Raw genomic sequence first — 16514 nt, forward strand, 5'->3', positions numbered from 1 at the left:
GAGGATCCCTGAGGCACAGGCTCGACAGGAACCAAGCCAAGGCACGGGGAACAGGGACCAGGGACAGACACAAGGCCCCCCAGTTTCAACGAGTGTGTCATCCATGCAACGTGCTGCTCCAGCGTCGTCCGTCTCGGGCACCACGTGCCTTACTGTCCCCTCCTGCTTCGCCCGATGACTACACTATCCGCAGCCAATCATGTTGTTTGTGTTCATATCAAGACTTGCACAGAGTAACGTGAACCCACCGAGTAGCGTCACATACGCAGCCAGGTGCACCTGGCTACCGAGGCACCAGACCTGGCAAAGGCATTCAAGGCCCAGCCGACGGAACCAGCACTGACGATTATTTGCTGCGATATGAGTGACTAGAATCTTTTGTGCACATCCAGGTGCAGCGAGTGTCGGTGATGGAATCTGCAGCCTTTGCTTTCCCTGCCTAATCACAAGGCAACTGACCTGTCATTGAATTCGTCTCGCCATTACGTAGATTGCGCTATGCTTCTGTTATATCCCGAGCGAACATGAAAGGAAATTGAAAAAAGTACATGTAATCCAAAGCAAGCTTCGGGGAAGGTCGGCTCACTGCGCCATAACAAAGGAGTATCTTGGAAGCAAAATTATGCTTTTTTGCGGCCCCCAAACGGGGCCACAGGGTATCAACGCGCAAACTATCCCGCCTGTGGATCATCCTCCTCTAAAAGCTTTGACTGGTTGTTGTGTTTGTTTCGTGATCATGATCCCGTGATGAAATCAGAAGCAGCAAAAAAGGCGGTCGTTACTGGGAGATGCTCGTGTCTCCCGGATCGTCACACAAAACGCAAGCAACTGGACCCCCTCCCCCCCCTTATCCCCTGGGGCTCATATATCGATCCAGTTCTCTTTCCTGTCCTTGCCGGCGGCGCCGCGCTCTTGCACGTCCACGCGGACCTCGGTCTGCTTGGTGATCTTGGGGAGCTTCGACAGCTCGTAGTCCCTGACCGGGTCGACAATGTTGGTCTGGCTCTCGTTGGAGACCTCGGTCTTGACATCGACGCCCGTGCCGCTCCGTAGGTAGCGGTGGCCAGAGCGCGTGTGCGCCGACGAGTTGCCGGGCCGCGAGCTGTGCGAGACGCCTCCCGTGCCTGCCGTCTTGCGGGCGTAGCTGTCGAGCGTGGAGCGGAGGCCAAGCTTGAAGGCGACGGTCCTGATGACGGGCTGGAGCGCGGGGAAGCACGCGCACCACAGGCCAATGTGAGATTCCAGGTCGGTCCACACTCCGATGGTGGCCATCTTGAATGTCCTATAGGTGGTTCAATGAGCCACGGTTAGCCTTCAAACTTCAATGTGCTTCTTGAGGTAGACACTGCCTATCAGCGTTGTGTTTGGGTCCTAGACGTACGAGTCGGTTTTCCAGTCCATGGTCTTGATGTAGTACAGGCGGATGCAGCCAGTGATGACCACGAAGATACCGACGCTGAAGACTGCAATGACCTGGAACATCTTGCGCGACCACAGCATCTTGGTGTAGATGACCCAGATTGGCAGACCCATGAGAATGGCGTCAAAGATGATGCCAAGCACGGCGTGGGCCGTCATCATCTGGTCGAGCTGCACAGGGGTGACACACTGCGCGTCACTCGACATTGGGGGAAGCCAGCCCGCCGACACTGGGCTGCACTGGAACAGACGGAAGAAGAAGCATCCCAAGGTTGTTGCAAGGACCATGCCGATGGTGATCCAGATGAGAATCATGTAAATCTTGTCCTTGTTGAGTCTCGGCAAGAAGGCGAGGATGGCAAGTCGGTCCAAGCCAACACCCCAGAAGTAAAGGAGGTTGAGATTGTTCAGTCCCTGAGATGGGCCGATGTGTTAGTAGCGGACCAGTATTGTCTCTCTGCCAAGACGAGAGAGAGGACCAAGACGAGAGAGGAAGAGAGAGGTTCTTCGCTTACAATGAAGAACTCCATGAGGTCAGGTAATGGAATTAGCTCCATATGCGCGCCGGCGCCATGGTACGACAGGTGGATGTTGAAGGCAGACTGTGTGCAAACAACACACAGCGCAAGCACGGCGAGCAGATCATCCCACCCGGGCGTCTTGGCCATGAAAAACCGAGTGTAGAGGCGCGTAAAGACAAAAAGAGAGCTGAGGATGACCAGGGCGATGTTGAGTCGGGCCTGGTGGCCGCCAGCCCAGTCGTCCGTCTCCCAGAACTGCGTCCCGGGAGGATAGTTGGACACTAGAGGAGGGCCCGGTGGACCAGCCATTGCGACTGCTGTTTGCGTGAGATCGACACAGAGTTGACAGATTCGTGAGCGGAGATCGACACAGAGTTGACAGATTCGTGAGCGGAGATGGTCAAGGCGGCACAGGCTGCCTGCGGAGGATCGGGAATGCTCCTAGCAAGAACAGCCAGGCTCGGTCGCGGAACTGGCGATCACTATTCTGGGGAAGGGCGGGTTGGGTTCGTGTAAAGATATATGCAACACCCTCCTTGCCGGGGATGTTCTGCAGCAGGATCAGTTGCTCTCAACGGCCAAGACCAGCCCTTGCCAGGAACCAGGAACCCAGCACTGCAGCAAGCCTGTCCCGTGGCCTTAAGTTGGCGAGCGTGCCTCCCGGTGGTTTTCGGAAAGCCACCCGTGACAGAGTGCGACGCTGCCCAGCGTCGCAAGGCCTGTCTAAGAGTGCCATGGGAACGACCTTGAACACTTGGCCAGAACAAACCCTAAGTCACACCTCTGGGTGCCATCGGCCATTCAGGGGTTTCATTGCGCCAGACTAGTTGGGGAATTCAGCTAGAACCGCCAACCAGAGCATACCGGACCGGGAAGGCTTGCTCTGAGATCCCGGTCAACACGTTTTCCTCAGACCATGGAACGGTGGCTCTGCTTTATACCATGCCCGACCACCATGTCGGAACTGTATAACCGATCACTGAGGTGCATGAGGCCGTCATTTGAAGTCGTAGCGATGCTAACAGGGCCCATACGAAGTATACTAGTATCACGGTGGAAAGCATCGCCCGCACACCGAAGCAGACGATGCCGTGCGGTCACAGACAGGTACGAGGCAAGGGGGTTTTCCTGGAAACCACGCCAGCTGGGTGGCGGCCAACGGCGTGTCTCGGGGCTTCTTGGACCAAAGCCTTCTTTGGCGGGGTCTGCAGTGTATCCGTCGCTATGACCGCCTCGCATGCCGTGTTGGGTCTTCACATGCCTCGGTTGGTTTCCTTTACAGTAGTGCAACAGGTACCGTATCCTTCAAACAGGGATGAAGGATCCGTCATCAGTATTGCTGTCATGGTCTTCCGGCTGTCCTTGCCCTCACCGGTGGTCTCAGAAGTTGGAGATTTCTAAACCACAGTGCTCACCAGTCCTTTGCATCTGCGAGTATTTATGCTTCTCCGCATACAGCACATTCTTTCGTCCCAAGTGTAGGAGAAACGGTACCCATCGAGAGTCATGCACGGAGTACCTGACGACTATCGAGTCGAGTCCGCTCATACCTGGTCAAGCACGGTCCAAAAGTCTGCACGACATCGGAGAAGACTCAGCGATGAGGAGTCGTCACGACTGCCCATGCAACCTTTCGCACCTGGACATGGGAGGACAGGGACCGGAAGCTGCCCCGAGGCCTTCCCAGCAGAAGCAGGGGCAACCTGATGCTTCCGATAGGAGGCGCAGCGCCACGCATTGCCTTGACTACCACTCCAAAACGCGATTCAGGTATCTTTTCCACCCCGGGCATAGCCTCGACCGAGCAGCCCGCTGCGCCGCTGGGGGACTTACTGGTCCGGCCAGCCGGTAATGGCTTGTGGCGTTGGAACTTTCTCCAGCGCCCCCTCAAGGGGCCCGCTCATTGTCCGCTGTCAACCGTCCTCGCATCTCCACGCAGGAGGGGCGCCGACAAGCTTTCTAGGGTGCCCTCAGCCGCTGCGAAGTGCACATAGTGTGGCTGCATGAAACGTGGGCGTCTGCCACGACAAGTGATCGACCACCAAGGAGAGTTTTGACAGCTGTGCGTCGATCTGGCCAAACCTTGTGTCGATATGCACGTGGCAGAACATCTCGCACTAAACTCAACGTCGAAGCTTTGATCTCCCCGCGTAGCCTCTCTCAACCCTCTGTGTCCATCCAGCCCTTGCCCTTGAGAAAGCCTGGGGCGGCCCCATCTTGTGCCGTACGAGTGCTCCTGCTCATCTGCGGCTTGCATGACCCCGAGCAGGCCGTCCTGCAGCAAACCACAGGGGGCAGGGGTCTGGGCTGACGCTAGGTAGGGAGGAACCGGCGATACTACTGAGCCAATGATGTTGTCAGCCATCGGAGAAGGTGCCGGGGAGCGCCGGGACCCCGGAAAAGAACTCCTTAGCGTTGCTAGACAAAGCTGGTCCACCCACCTGACAAGCAGTGGAGGATGCCCAGCCAGGATCCCGTTGTCCCGCACAAGAGACTTCCCGTTGTGGAACCAGGCCGAGGTGGGAGGTTCTGTTGGACCCTGAGCTACATAGAGAGAGGCAGTACATCCTCGGCCCGAAAAGTTTTAGGCAATCGATCACCCGTCCAGGGCGTTCGCGTTAATGTCCTGACCTTTGAAGGGCCGGACTAGGCAAAAGAAAGCGTGCAATTGTTAGTTTGGGCTGGACCAACACAGCCCATACCTAGGTGGCTTGCGAAGTGCAAGATCCCTACCGCTTAACACGCCACTTCAGCCGCCCGGGTCCGACCATGCAGCACAAGCAGGGGTCGCGGATGCTCCCATGCCATTATTCTCTGCAAAGGACCTTCTTCCCTGATCGTCAGGGACCTTGAAGCAGATACGGGGCATCGCCCGAGCCCTCATCAGTGGATTTTTTGACAACCGGCACAGGCGTGCTTTAGCCGCCTCTGCCGAGTTACTACCTGACGCGGACGACGATACGAGCAAGGCAAGCCTCCCACGAAATTGGGCCTTGCTGATGCCTCGCCTGAACACGAACCCTGGCTCTTCCTCTCAAACCGCGGCACCATGGTCTCGGGATATGGCTTCACTTGGTTAGTGTCAACGGCCGATACAAAATATCGACATCCAACCAGGGCACAACGTGTTGGTCGGAGTACACCCCTGGTGGAGGGTACAGCTTGCGTGGCAGCATGGAGAACAGCGTGGTACGGCCTGCATAGTATCTGTTAATATCCACTGTTATCGATGCAGGTCAGAGATAGGGCAAGACTACGGCGTTCGCCGGCTTGTTCTCGAATATTCCTGCGAGTCCTTGATATCGCATGGCTCGTATGAGGGGCGCATAGTTCCGCCGATAATGTTCTGATAATATTGCGACAGCGCCCGCCACTTCGGGATACTACCGTTGTGGTTCTAGAAATCCTGGGCAGCGACCCGACACCACGGAAAGTGTGGATATTTCGCCTCACAGGCCGAGTGTTCCATCCGCTGCGGATATCTTTTTGTGTGAGCGTCATGACCACCTGACTCAGGCAGCCCCAGTGTCGATGTCGTATGAGCCGATCTCGCGAGACAGCAATCGCCTTGCAACAACGACCAGGAATACTCGTCTCGAACGTGGCTACGTCTACTATTATCGTGCACTGTCCATGTTGCCTCGGGGTGGGCTGGCAGGGATCCGCAGTCGGGACCGGGCTCCGGAGATGTTGCCTTCACGTGCGTGCTCCAGCCGCATGGGCGGAGCAGTACGGCTTACCTGGGCAGAGTCCAGACCGTGGCCGTTGGAGTCGTCTCTGGAAAGTCATGCGGAATTAGGGGTCTGAGATGAGCATTCCAGGGTGAAGCCACGAGCCCCGATCAGTTGGCTCGTTGCCGGGTCGGGCGACATCCGGCCATGCGTGATGGTCCATCACGGCTCCACGAACCGGCTGCTTTCATAAAAGGACTGCAGGCCTCCTTTGGGGAATTCCTGCTCGAGTTCCTGTTCCTACCGCCAGGGATCACCCACCTCTTTACATTCTTTTGGAACATATCCCACGCGGGCTAGCCAGGCAGACTTCGTCATCATGCAGATCCGCAACATCCTCTCCGCTGCTCTCCTGCTCGCCGCCCCGGGAGTCCTCTCGGCGCCGGCCCCTCTTGGTGATGCTCTCGACTCGCGTGCCACGGGTCCGTGCAACTCGCCCCTTGAGCGCAAGGAGTGGTAAGTCAAGCTGCCTCGCAAAGAAACCATATAGTCACGGATGCATGCTGACTCCGTCGCTCCAGGCGTGATTTGACGAAGGCCCAGCGTCTGGCGTACATCAACGCCGTCAAGTGCCTCCAGTCCAAGCCCGCCAAGACTGGCAGCACCTACCCCGGTGCCAAGAGCCGGTACGATGACTTCCAGGCTCTGCACATTGCCATGACTGAGCGCATCCACTTTGTCGTAAGCCGTCTGATGTCCTAGATTGCTGTCGACATGACGAAGCTCACAGGATATCACAGGGACAATTCCTGCCTTACCACAGACAGTTGCTCGCCCTCTACGAGACAGAGCTCCGCAACACCTGCGGCTACAACGGTGCCCAGCCCTACTGGGGTAAGCTTTCCCAGACTTGAAGCACGTTCTTCTTCTTACTATTGTCCTGTTACTGACGATCGTTGCGATAGACTGGACCAAGGACGTCAAGAACTTCACTGCGTCTCCTGTCTTTGACCCCGTCTATGGCTTTGGCGGCAACGGCGAGTGGCTCGAGGACATCACCGGCCTCCCGGTCACTTCTCTTGCCCCAGGCCCCCTGGCCCGTACTGGCGGCGGCTGTGTCACCAACGGCCCCTTTGCCAGCAGACAGATCCCCATGGGACCGGGCAAGAGCACCGACTACACCCCCCACTGCCTTCGCCGTGACTTTGTGCCCACACTCACTGCCAGCAAGCTGAGCACTCCTGAGGTTCAGTACGAGCGCTCTGCCTCTACCTATGCCGAGTACAGCCAGCGGGTTGAGCTCGTCAGCCTCAACCCGGACCTGTCCGGCATGACCACCCACGGCGCCGGCCACTTCGGCGTCGGCGGCATGGTCGGCGAGATGTCCGATATGTATTCCTCGCCAGGAGATCCCCTCTTCTGGCTGCATCATGCCCAACTCGATAACCTCTGGAATACCTGGCAAATGCAGAGTAAGTCTCCTGGATGAAATATCTTGAGTTGTGGCTGGCATAGATGCTAACTACCACCTCCGCAACCAGACTGGCCCGCCCGCAAATCGGACATTGGCGGCCCGGACACCATGTGGGGCGGACCCTTCAACGTTATCAACCCCTACGTCGGCACTATCCCCTACAAGAACATCACCCTCGACTTTGCCCTCGAGTACCCCCTGATGGCCCCCACCGTCAAGATTCGGGACGTCATGGATGTCTCAGCCCCCAACCTTTGCTACAAGTACGCGTAAGGGAGGGCTTAAAGGAGCAGGATGGCTTGGGACAGATGCCAGGTTCGGCGTGATAACAGCAGAAGACAGACTTATAGACATCTTGCAATTAATGGCGAAGAGAAGGTGATGTGCAGGCGTGTGCACTCTGTCGCTGCTAACATTGTGATTGTGTCAGGGGTAACCGTACCGTGAGCTCGGTGGATTCTGTTACTTGATCGTGCTTGTCAATTGTTGGATGCCAAGCCCGACCTTTGTACCACTCCAGACAACAACCCACACTTCCAGAGGTACCAGAAGTAACCCAGCACCTGCTGCTCTCTACAAACCTTTCTCTTCCCGAAGAAAAATCATTCATGTTTCTGCTCCACGGTCTGCAATATCCAGTCGTGCAGCTTCTCGGCAATGGCGTCGCTGTTCATCTCCATAAACTGCATGTGCGAGTTCCCGTGGATCCCAGCCTTTCCGAGCTCCAGAAACTCGATATTCTCCACGCCCGCCTGCTTGAGAAACATGACTGTGCAATGGTCGTACGCCGCGTGGTACGAAGCCTCGCCGGTATCCACCAGAATCGGCACCTTGGCGATGTTGACCAGCTTCTTCGCCGGTTCGGCCTGGATAATACAGTCCACCAGGTCGGCGGACGTGGTCTTGACGACCTGTGTCTCAAGGGGGCTCGTCAGGTTGGTCGGCGCGGGCGAGTAAGTCAGCGGGATGGAAGTCAGCCCCCAAGGCCTGGTGAAGCTGGTCGAGAAGATGACCTCGCGGAACGGCGGGCCCTTGGGCTCGATTTGAATCAGGCCCGCGATTTGGTCGGGTCGGGCATCTGCAAGACCCCAGCCGTAGAGCCCGCCTTGAGAGTGCGTCACAAGCACGATGCGCCGGCCGAGCTTGTCCAGGAGCGCGGTGCCGGCTTCCTTCACCGTGCGCTCTTGCTCTGTGCCGTCGACGATGAATTGCATGTTGCTCTGATAGAAGGCGTCGAAGACGGGATCGCCTTTCTTGCCAGTCTGGTACGCCGAACTTGTCAGACCAGTGCATTTGAAGAGCCAATCATCGCGTGTCGGGGACAAATGAACTTACCCCGGGCCACTGTGTGTGAAGCTTCGCCTGTGGCCATAAAGTGGAATCCCGAACCGCAGTGAAGCGTGATGATATCAATTCGTCAGTCCAAGTTGATTGTGGGAAACCACCAGCCGGGTTCCACGGCGACCGAGCGCGTGTAGGCTCATCGACCAGGTACACTTCATATCCATGATCGAGAAACCAGTCCGCCCAACCACTTCCGCCATCCGGTTTAGTGAGAAAGTTCTGTCGTCGGAACAGTCAGCGCAAACTTCAGCCGTCGAAAGTCATTGTTTCAAGCTCACCGTCCCGGACTGGGCTCCGCCGTGCATAAAAACAATGGGGTGCGGCTGTGAGACCTTGGCGGGAGTCAGATGCTCGACATACATCTGATTCTCGAAAAGATATCCGCCTGCGCCGGAAGGAACATATTGGCCGCCAACGTAGAAATAGTCTCTCGTGTGGAGGACTCCCCTAGCCAAAGCCGCCAAGCTGAAAAAGAACATCAAGGAAAGGTGACAAACCGCCATGACGAGTCCACAAAATGTGATGATGAAGAAAGGCAAAGCGTGGTTGTGTCGCAATCACCTAGGACAATATGAATGAGTGTGGGCTGCTCAGTAAGCTCCGCCTGTCGCGGGACTGACGTGCATCTGGCTATAACGTCCCGCGGGTGCTCATACGCTGGCGCACCCGTCAGCCACGGATCGTCAGTGGTTACCCCACACTGGTACCCCAGCATTCGCCAAGGTTTTCCAGCAATGAAGACGCTTTTCAATGCGTGGGAAGGGCAACGAATTTTAAACTGGGGTGAACCCGTCATTCGTCCTCTGCCAATGCGTTGTGTACCGAGCTTCATCGTGTGTCGCTCTTCCTCGATGACTGTTACCAGGCTTTCGCTCTCCCTCAACCAGGCACGCCATTTGCAACCCGTACTTGCTTTGGCATCCAATGCCGAAGGACTAATTTTGAGTTGCCGGTCTAGCAGATTGACGAGTGCTACGAAGTCGGGTATATTATAAGAGCACCACTCGGGCATCATACCCATCACGTGCCTACGCACAGGTCGCATAAATGTGATAAGATCAGATTTGTGCAGGACTGACAGCATGTCCCACCCCACCCTTCGTGCTGCTCTTTCTAGCAAATTCATCCGTGGGCGCAGACGACTGACACAATAATGCCAAAGGAACATTTCGCGGGAAAAGTGGCACCGTAGAGATGTAGAGGTTCAGAGGTTCAGAGGTTTAGAGGTTTAGAGGGGCAGAGGGGCAGAGGGGCAAAGGCTCAGAGGCTCAGAGGCTCAGGGATGTGGGCTCTTGCCGTTCCCCAGGTCTTATCGTAGAGAGCCTAAAGCTTGAAATGTGGCACGGCCATTGTGGACCCCTATTGTCCATTTTCGGTAATGTGAGATCTGCAGAGCTAGTCCAGCCAGGCGACTCAATTGAACCAATACCGACCGCCGGACAAAACGTGATAGTCATGCAGATCAACAGCCCTCCCACTCAAGACTCTGGCTGCCATGTTGCGTCATTCCTCTACAGAGGCTGGGCTGGTTACACAGCAAGGCCGGCGACCGGGTGGCGGAGTGAGAGATCAGCAAGCTGCCAGCCCTTTTAAAGTGGGAAGTCCGAGGAGCCAATGAGAGCTGATGGCAGCGCTGGCGTATTTCCTATTTGAGCGTGAACATGGCCAAGCCTTCTATCTTTCCTTTTGCGGGCTGTGGCCCTACTCGACCGCCCAGCTTGTCGATCTGCAACGGACATCACAGGGCTTTGCGTAATCGTGGATAGAGGAGAGGCTGTGCGTGCGTCACAACTCGGGACGACTGTAGTTTGTCTGAATATAAGAAGTGCGCTTGGCAGCAGCCATGAACCCTACCGTCGGCTCAAGCATCACAACGTAGACAAACAACACAACATGGCCACACATACCACAACTTCGACTACAACTGACAGAGGGCTGCTGAGCAGCGCTGCCAGCATCGGCTTGCAGCAGATCCAGCAACGTCTGTCACCGCGAGTGCAGGACAAGATGTCAAAGTACATGGGCACCTCTCCACCACCACCGCCGCCAGAGCAGCAGGGCTACCATCCTCAGCAGCCAGGCGGACCTTCGTACAGCAGCCAGCACCATGTACCTCCACCCCCGCAACAGCAATATAACCATCACCATCAAGGACACACTCCGTCACATGGCGCTGCGGCTTCATATTACGGTCACAGCCCCCAGCCACAGCAGTACCAAGCACCACCACCTCAGCAACCCCATCAGCAGCACCCCTCGTCCTCCTCCTCCCAGAACCACCACCATGGCCTCCACAACATCTTCAAGCCCAGCCACAACACGGGCCACGAGGCGGCCTACCAGCATCGCGACTTCGTCTTCGTCAAAGACGGCCTGACATACACCGTCAAGACAACCGACGGCAAGCACACCCTGCTATACATCGACTCGGAAAAGTCGCGGTGGTTCCAGAACAGCCCCAAGAGCATGACCATCTATCGCGGCGGTGGCGGAGGCGATAAGGGGGCCGACAAGATCGGCACGGTAAAGTACCACGACAGCACGTCGCTCAAGGCCGACCTGTCCCTGCACGGCCGGCCGCCGGTCAAGTGGTCGCGCAAGCTCGACTCGGGCACGGGCCTGGGCAAGCTCAAATGGGGCAAGGACCTGGTCGGCGGGCTCACCACCAGCTCGGGCATGGTGCTCAAGCTCGAGGACACGAGCCGGGACCGGACGCTCGCCAAGTTCGCGACCGGCGGCATGGTCGCGCGGCTCGGCCAGCTCGTGGGCGAGGGAGATGGAGGAAGCGGGAACGGGGTGTCGCTGGGATCCGGGGCCAAGAACTATTGGCACACCATGTCGGGCAAGAAGAACGCCGGCCGGATCGTGTTGGTGGCGAAAGAGAGCTTGAGCAGGGAGCAGGTCGAGGAGATTGTGGTCACGGGCATTGTCGAGCACGAGAGGAAGGTCAAGGAGAAGCAGATCTCGTCGGCCGGCGGCGGTGGAGGAGACGCCATAGGAGCCGTTGTCGGCGCCGTAGTCTCTTGAGAGGGCCGCGCCGACTCCCATTCTCTTTTAGTGATGTACGGAAAGAAACGCTTTGTGTGTGTATTTTGGTATCAAACGGCTGCAACTTTATAAAGCGCATCAAATGAACGCCTGGTGCTCGCTTGGTACAAGATATCTGAACGTCAGTGTCGGCAAGTGTAAATGGTAGCAAAGCCATGTGTGTCCACCACTTTGGATGGCTGCCCAGTACATGCCTTGAGACGACTGGCTAGTCGTCCTCCCAGCCTCCAACATCCCCGTCATCATCCAAGTCGACCTCGATCGTGGTGCCCAGTGCCTCCTTGCCCTGCCGAATCATTTCCTGCAGCCGGGCATTGAAATCGTTAATTCGAATGTCCGTCTGTCTCTCCTCCTGCTGCCGCTTCGCCGCGAGCTTACGCGCCTGCTTGTCCAGCCGCGGGCTGTTCTCGCTGACCTCGCTCATGGACTCGCGCTTCTTGGCCCGGCCAGGCGCAGCAGACATGGCCGACAGCGACACCGCGCTGCCTGACCTCCGATGGCCGTGAGACGAGTACGGATTCGGGCTAGGAATCCGGGGAAACTGCGCCTGCTGTGCGGATGCGCGATTCGGCGAAAGCAGCGGCGATTGGCTGCGCACAGGGATCCTGCTCGGCGGCTGGTCCAATACGGGTGATCGTGTTGATGCGAAACTTGCTGTCGACGCCGCTGCGGCACCGCCGCCAAGACTGGCTCTGCTAGACTGTCTTCGCGGGTGCGTTGGGGTCTGTATGCGACTGACTGGCCGGCTGATGCGGCGTCCGCCGATGGACGGGCGGTATGGCGACTGGACGGCAGGTGATGGCTTGGGCTGTGTCGAATGTCTTCTGTTGCTCTCGTCTTCGCTCACCATGACCCAGTTCCTGCGCAGCTCTTCTCCTGGAATCGTGCCGCTGATTTGGCGCCGCTTAGCCGCCGGTCGCGGTGTCGAGTCCGGCGTGTCGGCTCGGTAGAAAGGCTCGTGCATGTAGTTCGTGTCAGGAAAGGCGCCGGGCGTACTTCCCACGCTATATTTCGGCAGCGTCGGGACGTCGTGCTCATTGCACCAGACCTCGCCCTTGGGCGCCGATAACGTTGGTGTTGAAATCTGGAATCCCTGGCCACCACCGGCATGGAAGCCACGGAATGCACCACCCTTACAGAACTCCCAGACCTTGCCAACAACGCCGCCCAGCGCACTAAACGCGAAGCTTCCCCATCCATCTGAGCGCGTCGGAGGCGCTTCTGGCCGGGACTCGGCGGTTGTATACTGCGACAAGGGCGTTGCAAACACGTCATCCTCGTCATCTTCTGCCTCCTCCTGAGATCGCCTTGAGCCTCCGTCTCGCCGGTAGTCCGCATCCGAGTATATGCTGTCGTCCATGGACTGGGAGAGCCTCTTCTCCACTTCGGGTCCCGGTGTCGCAATCTCGCCGGCTAGGGTGTAGCGAGAATTTCCTCTGCTGATCTTTCGTCTCCCTATTTGTACCTGCGAGACAGCTGGAACTGGTCTAGCTCCCGTGTCAATCCCCAAGCCCCAATGACTAGACAGGTCTATGCTCGCATTTGCATTGCGTTTGCGCTTCGGGGTGGGGTTCGCAAAGTACGAGTCGGTGCCGGAGGCGACGGCGCTTTGGTCTTGATATGTCGAGTCGGCCATCGATGGAGATGTCGGCGGTCTGAACATGCCGGGATGTACGCCTGAAGCTGGCGCACGGCCACCGGCTGAGTCCATATAGGTGTTGTGCATCACAGCGTGTCCAGCCAAGGACATGTTTGCGTGCTGGATGCTACAGTGTGGTGACGATAGAGGTCGTCGACTGCAAGTGAACGGGATGCGGTCGTCGAAGCTAATCGCCAAGGCGGTGCGTCCGATGCTACCAGGACGCTCTCGGCTTTAAACTGCCCCGGGCTATACGTTGAAGCCGTACAGACAAGTGAATGTCTATCCGCAACCGCCTACAAAAGAGCGAGCCTGGATCCGAGGGGCAAGGCTTGATGTGTCGTACAACGGTGTCGCTGAGAGGTGAATCGCAGGTGAGGTCGTAATCAGCAGGTCGTAGCGTCCAGATCTGCCGACAGCTGGACGCTGTCGCAGGGTCTTATCACGGTCGGAAGCCGTGAATGGGCTGAGGTGGGGGTGGCCGCAACGGATGCGCGCGTGATGACAATGGCCTTGGAATTAAGGTGTGTATGCGTGCCCGGTGTGTCTCGAAGGTTGCGCACACTACCGGCTGGCGCAGGGTGAGACAAGGTCTCCAAGCTCCAACGGGTGCTGGCGCCGGTTGGTTCGCGGCAGCGGAGTGTCTGCCTGGCGCGGTGCCACCACCAAAGTAAGATGCAAGGTGGAAGTATGTGGGAGCCGATGCTTTGCGCCTTTGTGATAAGGGTCGGGAGGAGGTTGTCGCCTGACAGCCTTGCAGTCCAGAGGTGGCCCTCGAGCTGGTGGTCGTGATAAAGTCGTCGCCGTCAGGGGTTGCGATCAGGAAGAGAGAGATTAGAGAAACCCCCGGCGCAGCGGCCAAGGCAAACAAGGAGATGGCAATTAGTGACGTACTGGCCTAGCCTGATCGTCGTCGTCCCGCCAGGTAGAGTCTCTGCACGACAACATCCAGCATCAAACACACAACACTGGGCGCTGTAGCACCGACGAAAGACGGACTCGGGCACGTCCACACGTCGCTCCAGACATCAAATTTCCCGTGTCCAAAGCTGTTGGTCAGGGTCCAAGGATGCGGTCTTGTGATGGGTTGACCCCGGCTTGTTGCGACACAGTGGATGCTTCACTACCAGGGGCCGGTTGCCTGGTGGCAACAGCAGCGGGCTGCTGTGGGGAAGCACGCACTTCTGCCCACGCGTGCGTGCAGGCCCTGAATCAACAATGAATCATCAAAGTGGGGCACGCCAGCGCATGCTTTCTAGAAGGCGGCCCTTGGGAGATTTGCGTATCATGACGGTAGAGGTGATCTGGTTGTAATTATGCTTTGGTCTTTTTGATTAACACATCTAGCTAGTCATTAATTCGTAAAGCAATGCGGGTCCTTATCCGTGGCGCCTTGTGTCTATCCGCGCCCAGTGCAAACAGTCCTTTACACTTCAACGCGCCCATCTCTCCACGGCTTGCATGTCTGCCAAGCTTCCTTCCATGGCGATACTCTACTTGATGCCCCGTATGGAGGGTCAGCATTCCCGTCGCTCACACTTCTACTGCTCCCGGTTGTAGTACGCCTCCTGCTGTGTCAAGTGAACCTCCTTGACGCCGCCATCAAGGCCGTCCTGGCCTTGAACATGCTTCTTGCCCGCCCAAAAGTCGTCTCTCTCCTTGAGGATCTCCTGCGCCCACTCCCTGGTCTCTGGCAGGGCCATCTTTGTCGCGACGTACGCAAACTCGCCGAGATCGAGGCTCCGGTCCCCGCCCCGCTTCTCGTACTCGACCATCTGGCACAGCAGCTCCATCTTGTCGAGGTCGTGCACAAAGTGGCTGTCGATGGTCTTGGAGTCCTCGTACTCCTGCCAGATGGCGCGGATCTCGGCGCCCGCGAGCCCGCCGTGCAGCTTGCCCAGCAGGCCCGTGCAGATGTAGTCCATCGTCTCGGCCTCGCGGCGGTTCTTCTCGGGCTTCGGGACGCCGTCGACGGGCGTGATGTCGCCGACCAGCGCCTCCGCCATGTCGTGCACGAGGCACATCTTCATGCACTTGTTGAGGTCGAGCTTGGGCGCGAGCGCCGGCGGGCACAGGAACGTCATGAGAGACATGCGATACATGTGGTCGGCAATAGACTCGCCTCTGTGGTTGGTAGTGCTCTAGGTTAGCTGTTTTTTTTTTTTGTCTTTTCTTTTCCGGCCTCTTTGAACTTTCCAACGTCAAATACAAGGAAGGAGGGAGCCATGATTCGCACCTGTCGATACCAAACCGCCGCCAACCCTCACGTTTCGTCGTCTTGAGGCGCTCGAGAATGTGGATGAATGGGAGGGGCGAGGAAGAACCCTGTGCGGGTGCCGCGCCAGGTTCGAGAGCGTCGAGAACCTTCTCGACGGTCCAGTGACCCTCGACCTGAGGCATCGGCACAAGGCCGGGATCTATGTATGTGCACAACAGCACAGGTCAGCGTTGTGTCCCTCGAAAAAATGATCCTTGAAATGGGTGGGGGAATTTCCCAGAAGGCAGGTTGCAACCGCACCTCTTGAGCCGTTCTCTTGCGTCATGACTGCTGAGGAATGGAACGAAACACCGACGAGTCGCGCGAAGATGCAAATGAATAGGCTGCCTCGACCAAGTTTGCGACAAGTCTGAAAGGAGTGGCGGACGTCGCGAGAGCGAGCAGGATATGATGTATGGATGGTGGGGTATGTGTGTTTGCCGCTGTGGATGGAACAGGAACCAAAACAAAAGGCTTGACTAGCTCAATGCGCTAAGATGTGGCTAGTCGCGGCAAGTGACCGCGCGCACCCAAAGTTCCAAAAATATAAAGGCACGTGTAGGATGAAATGCAACTCTGGGCGCCAGTGAGCCAGACCAGCACGGCCATATATACGTCGAGCAGGAAAAGCGACCTCTGCCCATGACTCAAGCCTGATGCCCTCATACAAACACTGCCGATCCAGGTAGGCTGCATTCATGTCCGTGCCCGAGGCGCATGTTCGGTGACGACAACCAAGCACGTGCCTTCAGACTTGGAGGCTCAAACCTCGCGAACGGTCACGTTTGTGCAACGTCCGGAACGGAAGCATTAGAACAAGGCAATCAGGAACAATGTGGTCACCGCGAATACCATACTAATATGATGCAGCTGTCTCGCCCTACCTCATATTGTTACTGGGCGGGCGCCGGGCAGCTGTTTGCAAGGCAATCTGTTACAGCAGTCCCACGCCGGGCTTTCGTTTGGGGCAAGAAAAACAATTTTTGCATGCTGATATGCAGCTGACTACCCTCTTTCGCAATCCTTTACTAGGAAAGCAAAGGGCGGCACGAAAATAACTTGCAAACCCCCAAAGCCGGGACCGGTGCTAGTGTACGGGCAATACCGCCGTGAAGTCGTACACGCGCTAGGAATCCGCTAC

The 16514-nt window shown here is 57.3% G+C and overlaps 7 protein-coding genes across 7 annotated transcripts; 3 read left to right on the plus strand and 4 right to left on the minus strand.

The window, feature by feature from the left end:
* Positions 1 to 861: 861 nt before the first annotated feature.
* Positions 862 to 2249, minus strand: B0I36DRAFT_349450 (uncharacterized protein; the record flags this gene model as incomplete). Its single annotated transcript, XM_046156796.1, has 3 exons — positions 862 to 1282; positions 1382 to 1833; positions 1935 to 2249. 3 exons carry the CDS (start codon positions 2247 to 2249, stop codon positions 862 to 864), a joined length of 1188 nt encoding a protein of 395 aa, XP_046013046.1.
* A 3620-nt stretch (positions 2250 to 5869) lies between these two features.
* Positions 5870 to 7526, plus strand: B0I36DRAFT_122126 (uncharacterized protein). The gene is made up of 5 exons (XM_046148054.1): positions 5870 to 6127; positions 6193 to 6352; positions 6412 to 6505; positions 6577 to 7083; positions 7153 to 7526. The coding sequence occupies exons 1-5, from the start codon at positions 5991 to 5993 to the stop codon at positions 7356 to 7358; spliced, it is 1104 nt and encodes a 367-aa protein (XP_046013047.1). The 5' UTR covers positions 5870 to 5990; the 3' UTR covers positions 7359 to 7526.
* Positions 7527 to 7687: 161 nt separating this feature from the next.
* B0I36DRAFT_242289 (Alpha/Beta hydrolase protein) lies at positions 7688 to 8908 on the minus strand (the record flags this gene model as incomplete). The annotated part of the gene is made up of 3 exons (XM_046149895.1): positions 7688 to 8347; positions 8421 to 8648; positions 8708 to 8908. The coding sequence occupies 3 exons, from the start codon at positions 8906 to 8908 to the stop codon at positions 7688 to 7690; spliced, it is 1089 nt and encodes a 362-aa protein (XP_046013048.1).
* A 229-nt stretch (positions 8909 to 9137) lies between these two features.
* On the plus strand, positions 9138 to 9883 carry B0I36DRAFT_323785 (uncharacterized protein). The gene is made up of 3 exons (XM_046154020.1): positions 9138 to 9316; positions 9391 to 9509; positions 9592 to 9883. The coding sequence occupies exons 1-2, from the start codon at positions 9164 to 9166 to the stop codon at positions 9505 to 9507; spliced, it is 270 nt and encodes an 89-aa protein (XP_046013049.1). The 5' UTR covers positions 9138 to 9163; the 3' UTR covers positions 9508 to 9509; positions 9592 to 9883.
* Positions 9884 to 10322: 439 nt separating this feature from the next.
* On the plus strand, positions 10323 to 11456 carry B0I36DRAFT_363067 (uncharacterized protein; the record flags this gene model as incomplete). The annotated part of the gene is made up of 1 exon (XM_046158746.1): positions 10323 to 11456. The coding sequence occupies one exon, from the start codon at positions 10323 to 10325 to the stop codon at positions 11454 to 11456; it is 1134 nt and encodes a 377-aa protein (XP_046013050.1).
* Positions 11457 to 11685: 229 nt separating this feature from the next.
* Positions 11686 to 13227, minus strand: B0I36DRAFT_363068 (uncharacterized protein; the record flags this gene model as incomplete). Its single annotated transcript, XM_046158747.1, has 1 exon — positions 11686 to 13227. The coding sequence occupies one exon, from the start codon at positions 13225 to 13227 to the stop codon at positions 11686 to 11688; it is 1542 nt and encodes a 513-aa protein (XP_046013051.1).
* A 1131-nt stretch (positions 13228 to 14358) lies between these two features.
* Positions 14359 to 16015, minus strand: B0I36DRAFT_323792 (HD domain-containing protein). The gene is made up of 3 exons (XM_046154021.1): positions 15635 to 16015; positions 15353 to 15533; positions 14359 to 15240 (listed from the first exon to the last, which is right to left on the minus strand). Exons 1-3 carry the CDS (start codon positions 15657 to 15659, stop codon positions 14658 to 14660), a joined length of 789 nt encoding a protein of 262 aa, XP_046013052.1. The 5' UTR covers positions 15660 to 16015; the 3' UTR covers positions 14359 to 14657.
* Between the last annotated feature and the right edge of the window lie 499 nt (positions 16016 to 16514).

The sequence above is a fragment of the Microdochium trichocladiopsis genome, assembly GCF_020744255.1.
Source record: "Microdochium trichocladiopsis strain MPI-CAGE-CH-0230 chromosome Unknown B0I36scaffold_5, whole genome shotgun sequence".
Taxonomy (NCBI): domain Eukaryota; kingdom Fungi; phylum Ascomycota; class Sordariomycetes; order Xylariales; family Microdochiaceae; genus Microdochium; species Microdochium trichocladiopsis.

What these genes read in the sequence shown, in the direction of transcription:
- B0I36DRAFT_323785 (XM_046154020.1), top strand. Translation starts at nt 9,164, where the DNA reads ATGAAGACGCTTTTCAATGCGTGGGAAGGGCAACGAATTTTAAACTGG. An exon ending in TTTCGCTCTCCCTCAACCAG is followed by an intron (nt 9,317 to 9,390) that starts GCACGCCATTTG and finishes CCGGTCTAGCAG; the next exon opens with ATTGACGAGTGCTACGAAGT.
- B0I36DRAFT_122126 (XM_046148054.1), top strand. Translation starts at nt 5,991, where the DNA reads ATGCAGATCCGCAACATCCTCTCCGCTGCTCTCCTGCTCGCCGCCCCG. An exon ending in CCCCTTGAGCGCAAGGAGTG is followed by an intron (nt 6,128 to 6,192) that starts GTAAGTCAAGCT and finishes CCGTCGCTCCAG; the next exon opens with GCGTGATTTGACGAAGGCCC. An exon ending in GAATACCTGGCAAATGCAGA is followed by an intron (nt 7,084 to 7,152) that starts GTAAGTCTCCTG and finishes CTCCGCAACCAG; the next exon opens with ACTGGCCCGCCCGCAAATCG.
- B0I36DRAFT_323792 (XM_046154021.1), bottom strand. Translation starts at nt 15,659, where the DNA reads ATGACGCAAGAGAACGGCTCAAGAG. An exon ending in GCAAGAGAACGGCTCAAGAG is followed by an intron (nt 15,534 to 15,634) that starts GTGCGGTTGCAA and finishes GCACATACATAG; the next exon opens with ATCCCGGCCTTGTGCCGATG. An exon ending in CGGCGGTTTGGTATCGACAG is followed by an intron (nt 15,241 to 15,352) that starts GTGCGAATCATG and finishes TACCAACCACAG; the next exon opens with AGGCGAGTCTATTGCCGACC.